The 14,273-nt window shown below is 58.4% G+C and overlaps 4 protein-coding genes across 7 annotated transcripts in view; 3 read left to right on the top strand and 1 right to left on the bottom strand.

Annotated features, from left to right (window-relative positions):
- The first annotated feature begins 279 nt into the window (after positions 1-279).
- LCAT (lecithin-cholesterol acyltransferase) lies at positions 280-3,665 on the top strand. The gene is made up of 6 exons (XM_079906402.1): positions 280-441; positions 1,161-1,317; positions 1,396-1,511; positions 1,604-1,699; positions 1,786-2,010; positions 2,913-3,665. The coding sequence occupies exons 1-6, from the start codon at positions 288-290 to the stop codon at positions 3,485-3,487; spliced, it is 1,323 nt and encodes a 440-aa protein (XP_079762528.1). The 5' UTR covers positions 280-287; the 3' UTR covers positions 3,488-3,665.
- Positions 3,666-4,873: 1,208 nt separating this feature from the next.
- Positions 4,874-9,694, top strand: PSMB10 (proteasome 20S subunit beta 10). Of its 4 annotated transcripts, none has more exons than XR_013825342.1 (8): positions 4,874-5,003; positions 5,238-5,325; positions 5,417-5,764; positions 6,041-6,156; positions 6,262-6,320; positions 6,965-7,116; positions 7,232-8,806; positions 9,182-9,694. XR_013825342.1 is itself a non-coding variant. In XM_079908068.1 (8 exons), the coding sequence occupies exons 1-8, from the start codon at positions 4,948-4,950 to the stop codon at positions 7,341-7,343; spliced, it is 822 nt and encodes a 273-aa protein (XP_079764194.1). In that variant the 5' UTR covers positions 4,874-4,947; the 3' UTR covers positions 7,344-9,694. The 4 variants fall into 4 exon arrangements, 3 of the variants coding, with proteins under 3 accessions (XP_079764194.1, XP_079764193.1, XP_079764195.1); XM_079908068.1 differs by having other exon boundaries at positions 5,417-5,514; positions 5,624-5,764; positions 7,232-9,694; XM_079908067.1 differs by having other exon boundaries at positions 7,232-9,694.
- A 6-nt stretch (positions 9,695-9,700) lies between these two features.
- On the top strand, positions 9,701-13,608 carry CTRL (chymotrypsin like; the record flags this gene model as incomplete). The annotated part of the gene is given in 10 exon segments (XM_079907893.1): positions 9,701-10,107; positions 10,199-10,278; positions 10,400-10,481; positions 10,647-10,792; positions 10,794-10,825; positions 10,911-10,972; positions 10,974-11,022; positions 11,025-11,044; positions 11,130-11,347; positions 13,551-13,608. Coding segments are annotated over 10 exon segments (966 nt in total). The 5' UTR covers positions 9,701-9,888.
- The window catches only part of PSKH1 (protein serine kinase H1), a 35,244-nt gene continuing 32,490 nt past the window's right edge, over positions 11,520-14,273 (bottom strand). Inside the window, exon 3 of the mRNA XM_079906239.1 lies at positions 11,520-14,065. Within this exon, the coding sequence (XP_079762365.1) occupies positions 13,748-14,065 (318 nt within the window). The 3' untranslated portion in view covers positions 11,520-13,747. The remainder of the gene's footprint in view (positions 14,066-14,273) is intronic.

Consider the following 14,273-nt stretch of genomic DNA (forward strand, 5'->3'; position numbering starts at 1 on the left):
GAGCTGAATGGAACCAGCCAGCTGAAGCCTGACTTTTTTCAATAAAACATTGTGTACTTCTGGGCCTCCCGCTGCCCCGGCTCTGTTTCCCCTGGCACCAAGGGAAGGAGGCGGAACTGAACCCAGGCCCAGAGCCGGCTCCCTGAGGCTGTGCCCCTTTCCGGAAATCTCTGGCCACCCCCATTGGCCAGGCTGTCCCTCCCACTGACCCTGGGGCCCCTCCCACCCCGACTCCAGATAAGGCGAGCCCGGGACTGCTTCACTGGGCACTAGGCACAAGGGCTGGAATGGGGCCGCCCGGCTCCCCGTGGCAGTGGGTCCTGCTGCTGCTGGGGCTGCTGCTTCCCCCCGCCGCCCCCTTCTGGCTCTTCAATGTGCTCTTCCCCCCGCACACCACGCCCAAGGCTGAGCTCAGTAACCACACACGGCCCGTCATCCTCGGTAAGCCCCCACCAGGCCCCTGATACACCAGGGCAGACCTTGGGGAACCTGGGCCCCAGCCCCTGGTAGCAGAGCCTGCTGAGGCCCTTCTGCCCTTGCATTAGCCCTGATCCCTGCCTCAGCATCTGGAGGGGCCAAAGGCTTGTCCTGCAGAGAAATCAACCCCTTCTCGCACCACACTGTTCTCGTGTCTCGGAGTTGTCTCCCCGAGGTGGGTGGAGTAGAGGGTGGGTGTGCCTGAGGGCTTGGCCGGGGCATTACAAGCTGTGGTCAGCTGTAGCCACCGGACCCTGGTCCAAGCCCCACCACTCCTTCCTCAGCCCCCACCCCGGCAAGGACAAGGTGCCCAGCCCAGGTGAGCAGGAGAGGCTCATCAGGTCCTGCCCCTACTCCTAGGCCCGGCCCCACTCCCTTGTACTATTTGTTCTCCCCTTGGACTTTGGCAGTGATGGAGAGTCACGCTACATGTTTGCTTGGTGGGGGTAGGGGTCAGTGGCCTTGGCCCCTGTACCTTCCCTGACCGAGGGGAGCCTGGGCTTTGCGGGGACGGGGCAGGGGATGTGATCAGAAAGAGAGGGTCTTGTCCTTCATCCCTGGGGGTGGAGGGTGTGGGAGATGAAGGGGCGGGGCTGGTCACTGTAGTGTTGGGGAGGTGAGACCGGGGTGGGGTCCACTGCAGGGAAATGGGAGGGATCCAGAGTGAAGGCTGGTGCCTGCAGTGCCTGGCTGCCTGGGGAATCAGCTGGAAGCCAAGCTGGATAAACCAAATGTGGTGAACTGGATGTGCTACCGCAAGACAGACGACTTTTTCACCATCTGGCTGGATCTCAATATGTTCCTACCCGTTGGGGTAGACTGCTGGATCGATAACACCAGGTTCGTGCCATCCCCTCTGGCCTAGCCCCCCACCCTACTCCTTGGTTGCCGCTCCACTGACTGTCCCACTGCCCCCAGGGTTGTCTACAACCGCAGCTCTGGGCGAGTATCCAATGCCCCCGGTGTACAGATCCGTGTTCCCGGCTTTGGCAAGACCTACTCTGTTGAGTATCTGGACAACAGCAAGTTGGCAGGTGTGTGTGTTGCAGGAAAGTGTGGGGCTCTAGGCTTGGTGGGCTTGAAGGAGCCACAGCCAGAACCCCCAGTACCACTGCCTCGCCCACAGGTTACATGCACACACTGGTTCAGAACCTGGTCAACAATGGGTATGTGCGGGATGAGACGGTGCGGGCCGCCCCCTACGACTGGCGGCTGGAGCCCAGTGAGTGTCTCTGTGCATAGGGGGCTTGGGGCAGGGCAGGTGGCCCCTAGTCCCAGCTGTGCTGACCCATCCACCCCCCCCTGCAGGCCAGCAGGAGGAGTACTACCTGAAGCTTGCTGGGCTAGTGGAGGAAATGCACGCTACCTACAGAAGGCCTGTCTTCCTCATTGGGCACAGCCTTGGCTGCCTGCACTTGCTCTATTTCTTACTGCGCCAGCCCCAGGCCTGGAAGGACCGCTTCATCGATGGTTTCATCTCTCTTGGGGCTCCCTGGGGTGGCTCCATCAAGCCCATGATAATCTTGGCCTCAGGTGAGAGGGCCTCTGATCACTTGTGTCCCGTGGGGAGGGGTGGGGGGTGGAATGAAGCTGACCGTGGGCCTGCCCTCACTCCTGTTTCTTCTCGCAGTGCTAGGCTGGGGGTGTTGTCTACCACCTCTGGGGCACAGCCCCTTTCATTGGCCCTCTGAGAGCAGTGAGCCTGGCCTGGACCATTAGAGTGTCTCCCGACAGTGTCTCAGCGATGACAAAGGGGAAGTAAACAAAGAGGAAGTTAACCCCAGCAATCTGACTCATTGCTGAGGTCTGTTCCTTGTAGCCTCAGGTCCTACCCACTCAGCCTTCGGCTGCCTTCTGCTCCCAGGAGCCCCTTTGCCCAGGGATCTGCCCTAAGCCAGGGCCAGACCCCGGGAGCCCCTCTTGCCCTTCCCCAAGGAGTGGCATAGCTACCACCTGCGGAGCACCCACTGTATTCTGGGCACAGCCAGACGTGGCCTTACCCCTAGGAGCTTAAGTGAAGGAAACACTCCCCAGACTATATCAATGAGTGTCAAACAGAGATTGGTCTCATTTCATTCTTCCCAGAACACAGCTCTGAGCCCTGTGCAGCACAGGCCACAGGGGCCGACAGACACTTGCCTGAGAGAACTGCCAGCACCATCCCCCACTGTTCACACACACAGGAAACCCCTCCCTGCCCTCCTGTTGAAGCTCTAGAGCTCTGCCTCACAGAGGTGCCACTAGGGCTTCTCACTTAACAAGTACACATGGAGCCCCTCCTGACTGCCAGGCCGGTTCTAGTCCATGACTTGGAGTTGATGTTTGGAGTGGGCAAGACAAAGTTGAGCATCCAGCTGAGCTTGGGCTGGGGGGCAAGTTGTGGGCCGGGGGTAGCCAGGACTGGCTCCCTGCCCTACCTTGCTCTGTGTCCACAGGTGACAACCAAGGCATCCCAATCATGTCCAGCATCAAGCTGAAAGAGGAGCAGCGCATGACAACAGCGTCCCCCTGGATGTTTCCCTCCAGCCAGGCATGGCCCGAGGACCACGTGTTCATTTCCACCCCCACCTTCAACTACACAAGCCGTGACTTGCAGCGCTTCTTTACAGACCTGCACTTTGAGGAAGGCTGGTACATGTGGTTACAGTCACGTGACCTGCTGGCAGGGCTCCCAGCACCTGGAGTAGAAGTATACTGTCTGTATGGCGTGGGCCTGCCCACACCCAGCACCTACATCTTTGACCATGGCTTCCCCTACACGGACCCTGTGGGTGTGCTCTATGAGGACGGGGATGACACTGTGGCCACGCGCAGCACCGAGCTCTGTGCCCAGTGGCAGGGCCTCCAACAGCAGCCTGTGCACCTGCTGCCTCTGCCTGGGGTACAGCACCTCAATATGGTCTTCAGCAACCAGACACTGGAGCACATCAATGCCATCCTGCTGGGTACCTACCGAAATAGCACCGCCGTACCCCCAACTGCCAGCCCAAGGCCCATGCCCCCTGAATAAAGACCTTCCTTTGCTGCTATAACCCCTGACGTGTGTTATGGGTTCAGGGAAAGGCACTAGGGTCCTCACACCAGGATTCATTCATCTGCAGACCTGTTGCTTTGTGGAGCACAGGGCAAGAAGAGCTTTGCTAGAGCCTGGGATTGAATTGGGCACCTTGAGATATACAGCTTCCCACTCTTCTGGTTGAGCTATTTAAGCAGCCTCTCTGTGCCTGCCTCTGCTCTGGGCATGGGGACTGGAGGGAGCTGCACACACAGCTGTAGAATGGGGGTACGTGGAGCCTAGGGTACAGGATGGAGAAGATCTGAGCTGCCCCTCCTAGCTCCCAAAAGGGCAGGTGAGACCCCACCTCTAGACAGAGACTTCTGAGTGCTAGGTGGGTGACAGAAGCACAAGAGTTTAGCATCTAGGAGAGTGACAGCCACTAAATAGGTCATTTCAATATTGAAGATTTAATTAATGGAGCTAAGTGATCTGAGAGAAAAGGTTAGGGAGGAACAAGGTGGTGATTCTTATGGGTCAGGGAAGGCTTCCCAGAGGAGGTGGTGCCTGTGCTGAGATCAGATGGAATGAGAAGGGTAACTGTAAAGACTGGTTTCAACCTAAGAGCAGCATGCAGCTGATACAGGGTTTAACCAGGGAAAAGGTGTGACCAGATCTCCAATCTAGAAAAGAGCCCCCTCTCTGCAGGTCAGAGTGTAGCCTGGGGGTGGGGGGTGAGGGGCAGGAAGTGTGGGGAAACCAGAGAGGCCAGTGCAGTGTCCAGGGGAGAGGATGCTAGCTGAAACAAGCAGTAAGTAGGAGAAAGAAGTGGATAATGGGTCATTTGGGATGTGAAATAAGGCTTAGCCATGGGTAGAGCCCAGCATGCCTACAAGCCACCAGATGGACACCTACGGTGCCCCTCTTGAGAGAGGGAAGACAGCATCCGAGACATGGAAGACGGAAGGATCAGCATCACCTTGGCCGAGGACTGAGCCTCCGTGTTTGAGGTTTTAGGAAGAAGGCAAAGGTAGCAAAAGAGAGGCAGGAGTTGGGAGAATGACAAATGGCAGCCGTGACTGATGCTGTTGGAAGGCCACTAACAATAACAGAGACCTGGTCAATGTGACAGCCTCAGGACATTGGGACCTGAGGTTAGAGTTGGGGTCAGGGTGGGCAGAGCTCGGGGCTCAGGCTGGACGGTGGCCAGAGAGGAGGGATCTGTCCCTCTGTTCAGACAGAGGGCCCAGGAGCAGCATGGAGAGCCAGGCAAGGGGCATCTCCCCCTTCCCAAGCTGCCTAGGACCAGAGCTGAAAGTGAAAGTGAAAGAGAAGATGCAGAAAAAAGGGGCTGGCATGCTCTGAGGGAAGGTGAAAGCGAAAGGAGGAAGCTCAGTAGTGCAGCCCGAGAGAGGTCAAGGCTTCGGCCTTCCTCCGTGTTGATCCCACTCCTCTGACCCCCTGCCCACCCGGAGATGCAGAAGACAGCGCCAGAACCCCAAAAGGGCTTCTCCTTCGAAAACTGCGAGAGGTGAGTGGGGGGATGGTTGGTTCCCCAGCTGCCTACGCCCTCAGTGGGGGCTTCCGGGAGTGGGAGCCCCAGGGTCTTTAAAATTCCTGGGGGCGAGGGTGGGGGAAGGTACGTGTGTGGAACGATTTGGGTTCCCAGGCTTACCCGAAAGGTGAGGGTAACCGGGACGGAGTTAGGGGATGTGATGACGGTCCCAGAAGAACTGAAAGCTGGGTTTCTCCCCTCCGTTTCCAGAAACGCAGCCTTAGAACGCTCCCTCCCGGGGCTCCGTGTCCCTCATGCACGCAAGACCGGAACCACCATCGCAGGCCTTGTGTTCCGAGTGAGTAGGGCGTTGGGATTGTAACACTCAGAGGAGCGGCCGGGTATGGGAGGTGGGCACTGAACCAATGGGTCCTCCCCCTCCCCCCCAGGACGGGGTCATCCTGGGCGCGGATACGCGGGCCACTAACGATTCGATCGTGGCGTACCAGAGCTGCGAGAAGATCCACTTCATCGCCCCTAAAATCTAGTGAGCATTCCCCCGCCCAGTTCCCCCCTCAAGAACCGCCCCCTCGTTCCCATCCCGGGTCCCAGAACATCCATAGTCCCGCCCACACGAACCCTCCCTTCGCCTTCAGCTGCTGTGGGGCTGGAGTTGCCGCGGACGCAGAGATGACCACGCGGATGGCGGCGTCTAACATGGAGCTACACGCGCTGTCCACAGGCCGCGAGCCCCGCGTGGCCACGGTCACCCGCGCTTTGCGCCAGACGCTCTTCCGGTGCTGGGGCGGGGCTAAAATGATCCTGGGGAGGGGCAGTTGCGGGGAGGGCAGGGCTGAGAGGAGGCTTGACAGGAGAAAGGGCGGGGCCTCGAGGTCCGAGAGACCGGAAGAGGATGGCCTAAGAGGAGCTAAGAGAGTGGCAGGAAGGAACGCTGTTGGTCACGGGGCGCCAGACCACGGGAAGGGGCGGGGCTCGGGTGCAGGGGTGTTATGGAGGAGGGGCGGGACCTAGATTCCTGTGCGTTCGACTGACCGCACCCACTCCGCGAAAAGGTACCGGGGCTACGTGGGCGCCTCGCTGATTGTGGGCGGCGTAGACTTCACCGGACCGCAGCTCTACTGCGTGCACCCCCACGGCTCCTACAGCCGTCTGCCCTTCACGGCCCAGGGTGAGCGCTTCCGCCCCCTTCCCGCGAACCCCGCCCGTGGGACCTCAACGTTTATCCCGCGACTGGGAGGCCGCGGCTGACCTCCGATGCCCTTCCTGCCTGCAGGCTCCGGCCAGGATGCGGCCCTGGCAGTGCTGGAGGACCGGTTCCAGCCGAACATGACGGTGAGCGACATCTCCCCCACACACACACTACGTGTGCATTGGTGGGAAGTGTACACCCGGGAGCTGGGGAAACGCAGAGGTACCCTGGCCTACTCTAGAGCTAGGCTTCTCGGAGGTGACGACTGAGTGGAGACTGAGGGTCCAGTGGAGTGAGGGTGAAGTGCTATTCCAACAGTGCCAAAGCTTGGACTGTCCCAGAAGTCAAAACTCAGAGAGGGCCATTTGGTGTTGAGGGAGAAGGGAACAGCAGGTGGGGTCTGGAGTCTGGATTTTGTTTAGGGTGGATGGAAGCAGAAGGCATATGTCACTTTATAGGTGCTTATGGCCCAGAAAGAAAAAGACAGTGAGCCAGGGATTGTGGGTGGGTGAATAGCCCACTGGAAGCAGAGCCACAAGTGTGACTCAGAGAAGTTTGTGAAGATGGGGGCAGTGGGAACATTGGGGTCTCTGGAAAGAGGGATACTGAAACCAGGGTAGAGGAGCCTGGGGTGGAGATGGGGATGTAGGGAGAGAGAGGAGTTTGGGTGTGAGAAAATGGTAAATAGTTCAGCCTTCAAGATTAACAGTCTCCAGGCTGTAGCCTGAGGGTGATACTAAAGGGTCCATCAGGACTCACACACACACACACACACACATCTTTACAGCTGGAGGCAGCGCAGGAGCTGCTGGTGGAAGCCATCACTGCAGGGATCCTGGGTGACTTGGGCTCTGGGGGCAGTGTGGATGCATGTGTGATCACTGGGACCAGCGCCAAGCTGCTGCGAACACTGAGCTCTCCCACAGAGCCTATAGAGAGGTAGGAGCATAGGAGATGGGGGAATCACAGGGGAGGATGGGGTGGTAGCAAGGGAAATAGGGGGCTGCAAAGAGAAGACAGGCCACTTGATGAGGTCATCCTTTCTCCTTCCCAGGTCCAGCCAGTACCGCTTTGCCCCTGGGACCACAGCTGTCCTGTCGGAGACAGTGATGCCGCTGACCCTGGAGCTGCTGGAGGAAACTGTGCAGGCCATGGATGTGGAGTGAAGTAGGCTGAGGCTTAGAGCTTGGAACAAGGAGGAATAAACCCAGAAAACACAAATACCTAGACAGATGGCTGTGTCCTTCCTGGGTGGAGGGGGACAAGCAGCCAGCAGGGCTCTGTACCTAAGGTATCCCTGCAGGGGCCACTTCCTCCCATGGCTTCAGTGCCTAGCCTAAGGGGTGCACTTCACCCATCACCTTAGGCATCTACCCCTCCAGAACCCCAGCCCTGGGAAGTATCACAGGCTCAAAGTGGAAAGCCCCCTCCTGACTCTCCACACTACAGAGGCTCCCCCTACCACTCCCATGCCTTGCTCTTGCCCTCTAGTCCACTGAGGGCTGTTGTACAACCCAAAAGGCCCTATGTATTGCCCCCACATAGAGCCTTTACCTGGCTCATCAGTGGCCAAGGACACAGCCCACAGCTCTCAGTCAGACCGCCCCCATCCCCACTGATGGCTAAAATGCTGGTGGAGGAGCTGCTCCCTGATTCCAAGGGCAAGTTCTCACTCCTCACCCCTACAATGCCTTTACCTGTGAAACCCCTCTGATGACCAGGCATACCTGAGGTGCTAACATGATGCTGAGCTTCTGTTTGCACATGTTGGGCTGTCACTAAGGGGATTGACTCCAAGTTTTCTGGGTGCCAGGGATCACAGGGCTCATGTGGGGAGAGATAATATGACACATTTATCCAGCAGACTTTTGCTGAGCACCCACTGAGTGTCAGCCCAGGTGCAGGTTGCTAGTGGGAGCATCCTGCCTTGGGAGAGAATGGCTGAGCTCCCCTGGAGCTTTGGAACTGTTAGAGTCTGCCCAACCCCTGGGGAGGGTCTACTCCAGGCTGGACATCCCTGGGTCCCCGTTTATGCTTTTTCCCTCAGTATTTTATTATGAAAATTTTAAAACATAAAATCTGGAAAAAAGTTGAACACCTATATACCCACTGCAGACTTTACAATTTGTATTTTGTTATATTTGCTTTACCATGTATCTATCCTTCCCTCTAGTCAGCAATTAACTCATTTTTTTGACTGATGTGTTCTTGAATCAGCCAAAGCCCTCACACCCCTAGAAGGAGGCAAGCCAACTTACCTGTTGCAACTTTGCACACAGGGGTGTCTTCTCTCCCTTGGGTCAGGCTCACCTTGGGGCTCTACAGTGAATGGACTGTAGACACCAGGGGCTTGTCCATGGGAGCCCCAAGGCCTGGAGGCTGTCAGAGATTTGATGGCTGTCATTCTTCCACCCCTGATCTCCATCCAGGATCGGCCAGTCACCAAGGGCTCATACCTTGCCCTCCTGTGCACAAGGCCCCTCCTAGGTGTATCATCTCATCACGAACAGTGTGGGCTTTGGAGCCAGACAGATGAAGGTTTGGGTCCAAACACACCATGTGGCGGAAGAGTCAGCATCTCCCTGAGCAAACCGTGACACCCATTCCAAGTTGAAGAGGAATCACTGAGGTGATATGTTAGGATTTGCAACCCGCCAGCACCCCCGTCCTGGCCCTGGCCCTTCCACAGCAGAGCCGGTGCAGGTAGACATTCCCTCTACCAGTCAGGAACACCCCTGGGTGCTGAGCAGGCTTCTGTGAGTTTGGTGCTCCTGATAGCCCTGGGAGACTTCCCTGATCCCAGCCACCAGGTGGTTACCGTTAAGTCTAACCACAAGTCCTTGGTACCTGGTGCTCAACATTTGGGATGTGAGGTGGTTCAGGGATCCAGTCAGGGCCAGGCTTTGGGAGGTGGAGGAGGTGAGAGCCTCACACCTGGGCTCTGTCTGATAAGTCAAGGCCTGAGTGGAGGACCTTGACCCAAAGAGACCCTCCTCCTGCCTAGAGCAAGGAGGAATAATGGCAGGGAGCTGAACCTCCACAGCTGCCTGGCCTCAGTCCTGGGACTTTGGCTCAAGGATGAAGAGAACCATAAAGCCAGGCCCAGTTCTCAACCTCACGCCTGCCACAGTGTTGCTGCTCAGCCTCATCCTTACCCTGGTCCTCCTTGGCTCCTCCTTGGGTAAGTGGGCCTGGCCCAGCCCTGACTGAACAGCCTTAGGGCAACCCAGCTCCCAGCAGCAGCCCAGGCTTCCTGCTCAGGGGCTCAGGGCAGGGGCCAGGCTGGCTAGAAGGGAAGCAGGTGGACAGAGTAGGCAAAGGAGAAAGGATGTGGCAAGGCTGGGCAAGAGGGGGTCAGGGGCCAGTCTCACAAATGGGACAGGAGCTTGGGCTGGGCCCAAGAGCCGGGGAGGGTTTAGGAAGCTGAGAAGCAAAGGTTGGACGTGTAGTTTAGGAAGAGCCTTCTGGCTGCATGTGGGGTATGGACCGTTGAGGTCTGGAGGGAGTGAAGAGGCTAGGAAGGAGACGGGAATATTCCTGGGGACAGGGAGAAAAATGGCCTGGGATTGGGGGTGGGGTGGAGTTGGGGAATGGTGGGGCATAGGTTGGAGAGAGATGAGGAAGAATGAACAGAACTTGGGGGCTGGTTGGATGGGGGCAACTGAGATAGCTATAGAGGCCCAGAGGTGCTCAGGGTGAGAATGGGTAGTGATGAGCCCTCTTGATTTGGACCCCTCTGGGGGGCACAGCCTGGGAGCACCCAGGAGGAGGAGAGGAGAGGTGTGCTGGGATGTGGGAAGCAGGTCCTCACCAGCCCAATGGTCAGGTTGTGGCGTTCCTGCCATCAGACCGGTGCTGAGCTTCAGCCAGAGGATTGTCAATGGGGAGAATGCAGTGCTGGGCTCGTGGCCCTGGCAGGTGTCCTTGCAGGTACATGCACCCTGGGTATGGGGCAGGGTTTCAGGTGTTTCATGCCTGGGTGTAGCCTGGGCCCACCCCCACTTCTGACCCCTGACCCCAGGACAGCAACAGCTTCCACTTCTGCGGTGGTTCCCTCATCAGTCAGTCCTGGGTGGTCACTGCTGCCCACTGCAATGTTGTGTGAGTGCTTCCCTTCTACCTGCACCCCCCCCAGCCCCCACCTCCCCACCCCCTTGCCCTGGAGGCCTCTCTCTTGTCACTCTGCCCTCCTTGTGGCTGCCCAACCCCGCTCTCACTGCAGCCCTGGCTGCCACTTTGTCATCCTGGGCGAGTATGACCTATCATCCAGCGCTGAGCCTTTTCAGGTTCTGTCCATCTTGCGGGTCAGTGCCTGGGCTGCAGATGGGGAAGGAAGAGTGGGCAGTGTAGGTGTGTGGGCTCTGGGGGTGAGGAATTTGGAGCATGCCCTGGCCTAGTCCCCTCAGCACCCATCACACTGGGGGCCTGTGCCCATCCCCATCTTGCATGGCCCCTTCCTGGCTCTGCAGGCCATCACGCACCCTTTCTGGAACCCCACCACCATGAACAACGATCTGATGCTACTAAAGCTCGCCTCCCCAGCCCAGTACACAACACACATCTCACCAGTTTGCCTGGCTTCCTCAAATGAGGTGCTGCCTGAAGGCCTCACGTGTCACCACTGGCTGCGGCCGCCTCAGCGGTGCGGGTAGGAATTTGGGCCAAAACTCTGGGTGGGAGGGCAAGGTGGGGACAAGTCATCTGGGACCTAACCACCCACTCCCGGCCCACAGGCAGTGTGACTCCTGCACGCCTGCAGCAGGTGATTCTGCCCCTGGTCACCGTGAGTCAGTGGCCAGCAATACTGGGGCTCACGCATCACCAACTCTATGATCTGTGCAGGGGCCTCGGGGCCTCCTTGTGCCAGGTGAGCACTGGCACCCTGTCCTGTCCTCTGCACTGTCCTGTGGCACTCCCACCCTCCACACTGACTTCTCCCCTCCTTCCATCAGGGTGAATGTGGAGGCCCGCTTGTCTGCCAGAAGGGGGACATGTGGGTGCTCACTGGTATTGTCTCCTGGGGCGCCAATAACTGCAACGTGTGCGCGCCTGCCACGTACACTCAGGTTAGCAAGTTCAGTACCTGGATCAATCATAGCCTACAACCAAGCCCACCACAGGCCCTCTCCCCGTCTCAGTCCAATAAAGACCCCAGGCTCTGTCCTCTTGTGTATGCCTGTCTGTCTTCCTGGTTCAGGGAAAAGCAGAGGCTAGGGCTTCCCTGGTGGCACAGTGGTTGAGAGTCCGCCTGCCGATGCAGGGGACGCGGGTTCGTGCCCCGGTCCGGGAAGATCCCACATGCCTCGGAGCTGCTGGGCCCGTGAGCCATGGCCGCTGAGCCTGCACGTCCGGAGCCTGTGCTCCGCAACGGGAGAGACCACAACAGTGAGAGGCCTGTGTACCGCAAAAAAAAAAAAAAAAAGAGAGGCTCTTGGGGGCCCCATTCCCCAAGCGGAGTTTGTCTTCTGGCACGGCAGGTGTTGAGGAGTTAGGATCCTCCTAGACTAGCCGTGACCAGGTTGGGCTCTTCCCATCTCCCCACCGCCTCCTGGGCAACCTCTTGTCCACAGCAAGAGACTGGGCTGTTGGAATGAATGGGCAGCTTTCCCTGGGGAAGGCAGCCTGTTTATTGAGTACGAAGGATACATTTACAAACTTGAGTACACAAAATAAATAACTGCACATTCTCCATCCACAGTCCATGGCATAAAGGCCCAAGTCTCCAAACTCCCTCCGTCCTACCTTCAGGACCAGGCCCATCCTGGCCAAAAGAGGAAATAAATCCCCAGAGGCACTTGGGGAAGTAGGGGGAATTCTGAGGCCATGGGGCTTGGGCTTTCCACTGCCTTGTGCTAGGAGAACTGGAGACAGGAGGAGGGGGTGTACAAGGCACGAATGAGTTGGCCCAGAGTGGTCTCTTCTGGCTTGGTTTCCCACTGGAGGTGGCACATGCAAAAAGAAGAGGGCCTAGCCCAAGGGAACCCACTGGGAGGAACTAAGAGCCAAACCCTCCCTGCTGGCAGGGGACCTGCAGTCCAGCTAAGGCTAAAGCTGGGCCCTGGCTCCTTCCCACCCACTGAAAGCAGCTGTGGAGGGACAGGGCTTGGGTTCCAGCCCCGTCTGTGGTGGTGGGGAGGCACCATGACTGACGCGGGATGGTCTGGCTCAGACCTCTGGGAAAGCAGCCACCCAATTCCACCCACCTCTCAGAGGGGCTCCCTCCAGACGGAGATTCAGCGGGGCCCAGAATGGAAGGGTAATGCTGTGAAAAGAAGCAGGGACAGGCTGGACTGAGCAAGGCCACCGTGAGAAGGTCAGTGCCCCAGGCACTGAGGGTTCAGAGGCAGGTCACACAGTATGGCTAAGTTCCAGGGGGAGCTGCGCAAAAGCTCAGCAGAAGGGGATAGGGTTGAGCACCCCGGGGACCCTCCCTCAATGCAGCAGCTCCTTCCTTCCGACTTCCTCTTGGAGGATAAAGGGAGAGCATGGTGCTCATTCCTCGGCCGCCCATACTCATGCCAGACACTAGATGGCTCCTTCATGCAGCTGCAGAGGAGGGAACAGCAGCACCTGAAGGGAGAGGCAACACCAAGGGCGGAACCCAGGCTGACACTGGAATCCTGATGGGGCTCTCCCTCGGAAGCCCCTGCCCTTTGCTTTGGCCCAGGTGCCTCCATCCCCCAGGTAGCAGCAGTGGGGCTCCTTTTAACCCCGCACAGTTGGGAAGGAGGCACCTGGGGAATAGAATGGGCATCCAAGGGGGAGAGGGAGGTGATAGTAGGCTCTGTAAAGAAGGCACTGAGTGCAGTAGGCTGGTGGGCAGGAACTCTCATAGTCAGAGAGAGGCTGAAGCCTGGAGCAAGCCTGCTACCAACATGGCCACACAGTCCAGAGGGCCAAGGACCATTCCACGGTCCTACCACCAGAGATCCTGGCAAGTCCTGGGGCCGGGAGGGGTCCCCAGGGGCACCATGAAGGAAGACAGATCTTGGCTGGGAGGTGGGAGGCTGTTTAGACTTAGCCAGGGGCTGAGAGTCCAGCCAAGGCACAAGCTGTGGGCCTACCTGGGCCTCTCACTGGAGCATAATCATGAGGATCAGGATGCCATGGAATGTGGGGCGGGGGGAGGGCAGACAGGAAGGCTTGGTAGAGGAAAGGGGGGATTCCAGAAGTAACTGTCCCAAAGAGTCCTGGGACCACAAGACACCCTCTACCTGGCACTGCATGCTCCTTTGGTCTAGGGAAGAGCCAAGAGGTGAGGAGACTGAAGGCCAGGTCCTGCCCTTCCCCCAATATGTACCAGAGCAGTTGTCCACCAAAAGGAGCATTAGTGCCAGACCAGGCTCCCCGTTCAGGGGGCTCTTATGCCCCAGGGCTCCCTCCACTCTGTCGCACCAGACTCAGGCCCAGGGTGAAGATGGGGACTGCTGAAGGCACAGAGAAGGGGCTGGGGCCATTCACCTACCACTGACCATACAGACCTATCTCTAGAGAGGGCGGTGGGCCCAGATGGCACAGCAATGTGTGGCCAGGCTGGGGCCATGCCATGTCAGCACCCCAGCCTGCCAGCTCAGCCATTGTACTGCTGCTGGTAGCGCAGGTTGAGCTCCCGCAGCTCTCGCTCCCGCACTCGGCGAGACTTGTTGGATCGTGTAGAGCGGCTGGAACGCGTGGACTGGGCAGATTTGGTGCTCTGGCAGCGCGAGGAGGCGCGTTTGAGGAGGTTCTGGGAGATGGAGCGGTGCAGATTCTTCATAGATGAAGAGGCAGCCATGCTCACCACCCACGGATGCCTCAGGGCCTGCAGTGCCGTCATACGGGCGCCGGGGTCCACCGTCAGCAGGCGGTCAATGAAGTCCTTGGCCAGGTTGGACACACTGGGCCAGGGCTAGAAGCCAAGGACAAGCATTAGCGCGAGCACACTCAACATTGCCCTGAACATCCCGATGAGGTCACCTACACAGCACTCAGACCTGTCCAGTCGCCCTGCACTCTCCCCCTAGAGAGAGGAACTGCCCGGCTCCTCTCACGTAGAACATTCCGGGCCTCCCCTTCCCACCCAGTGCTGACCCAGGCCACTGAGCAGAGGCTGCTCT

Source organism: Stenella coeruleoalba (assembly GCF_951394435.1).
Source record: "Stenella coeruleoalba genome assembly, chromosome: 20".
Taxonomy (NCBI): domain Eukaryota; kingdom Metazoa; phylum Chordata; class Mammalia; order Artiodactyla; family Delphinidae; genus Stenella; species Stenella coeruleoalba.

Bases quoted from the DNA above. Each gene is read 5' to 3' on its own strand.
- LCAT (XM_079906402.1), top strand. From the start codon at position 288: ATGGGGCCGCCCGGCTCCCCGTGGCAGTGGGTCCTGCTGCTGCTGGGG. The intron at 1,318-1,395 runs GTTCGTGCCATC...CACTGCCCCCAG, and splicing joins TGCTGGATCGATAACACCAG to GGTTGTCTACAACCGCAGCT. The intron at 2,011-2,912 runs GTGAGAGGGCCT...CTGTGTCCACAG, and splicing joins CATGATAATCTTGGCCTCAG to GTGACAACCAAGGCATCCCA.
- PSMB10 (XM_079908067.1), top strand. From the start codon at position 5,282: ATGCACGCAAGACCGGAACCACCATCGCAGGCCTTGTGTTCCGA. The intron at 5,765-6,040 runs GTGCTGGGGCGG...CTCCGCGAAAAG, and splicing joins TTGCGCCAGACGCTCTTCCG to GTACCGGGGCTACGTGGGCG. The intron at 6,157-6,261 runs GTGAGCGCTTCC...TCCTGCCTGCAG, and splicing joins TCTGCCCTTCACGGCCCAGG to GCTCCGGCCAGGATGCGGCC.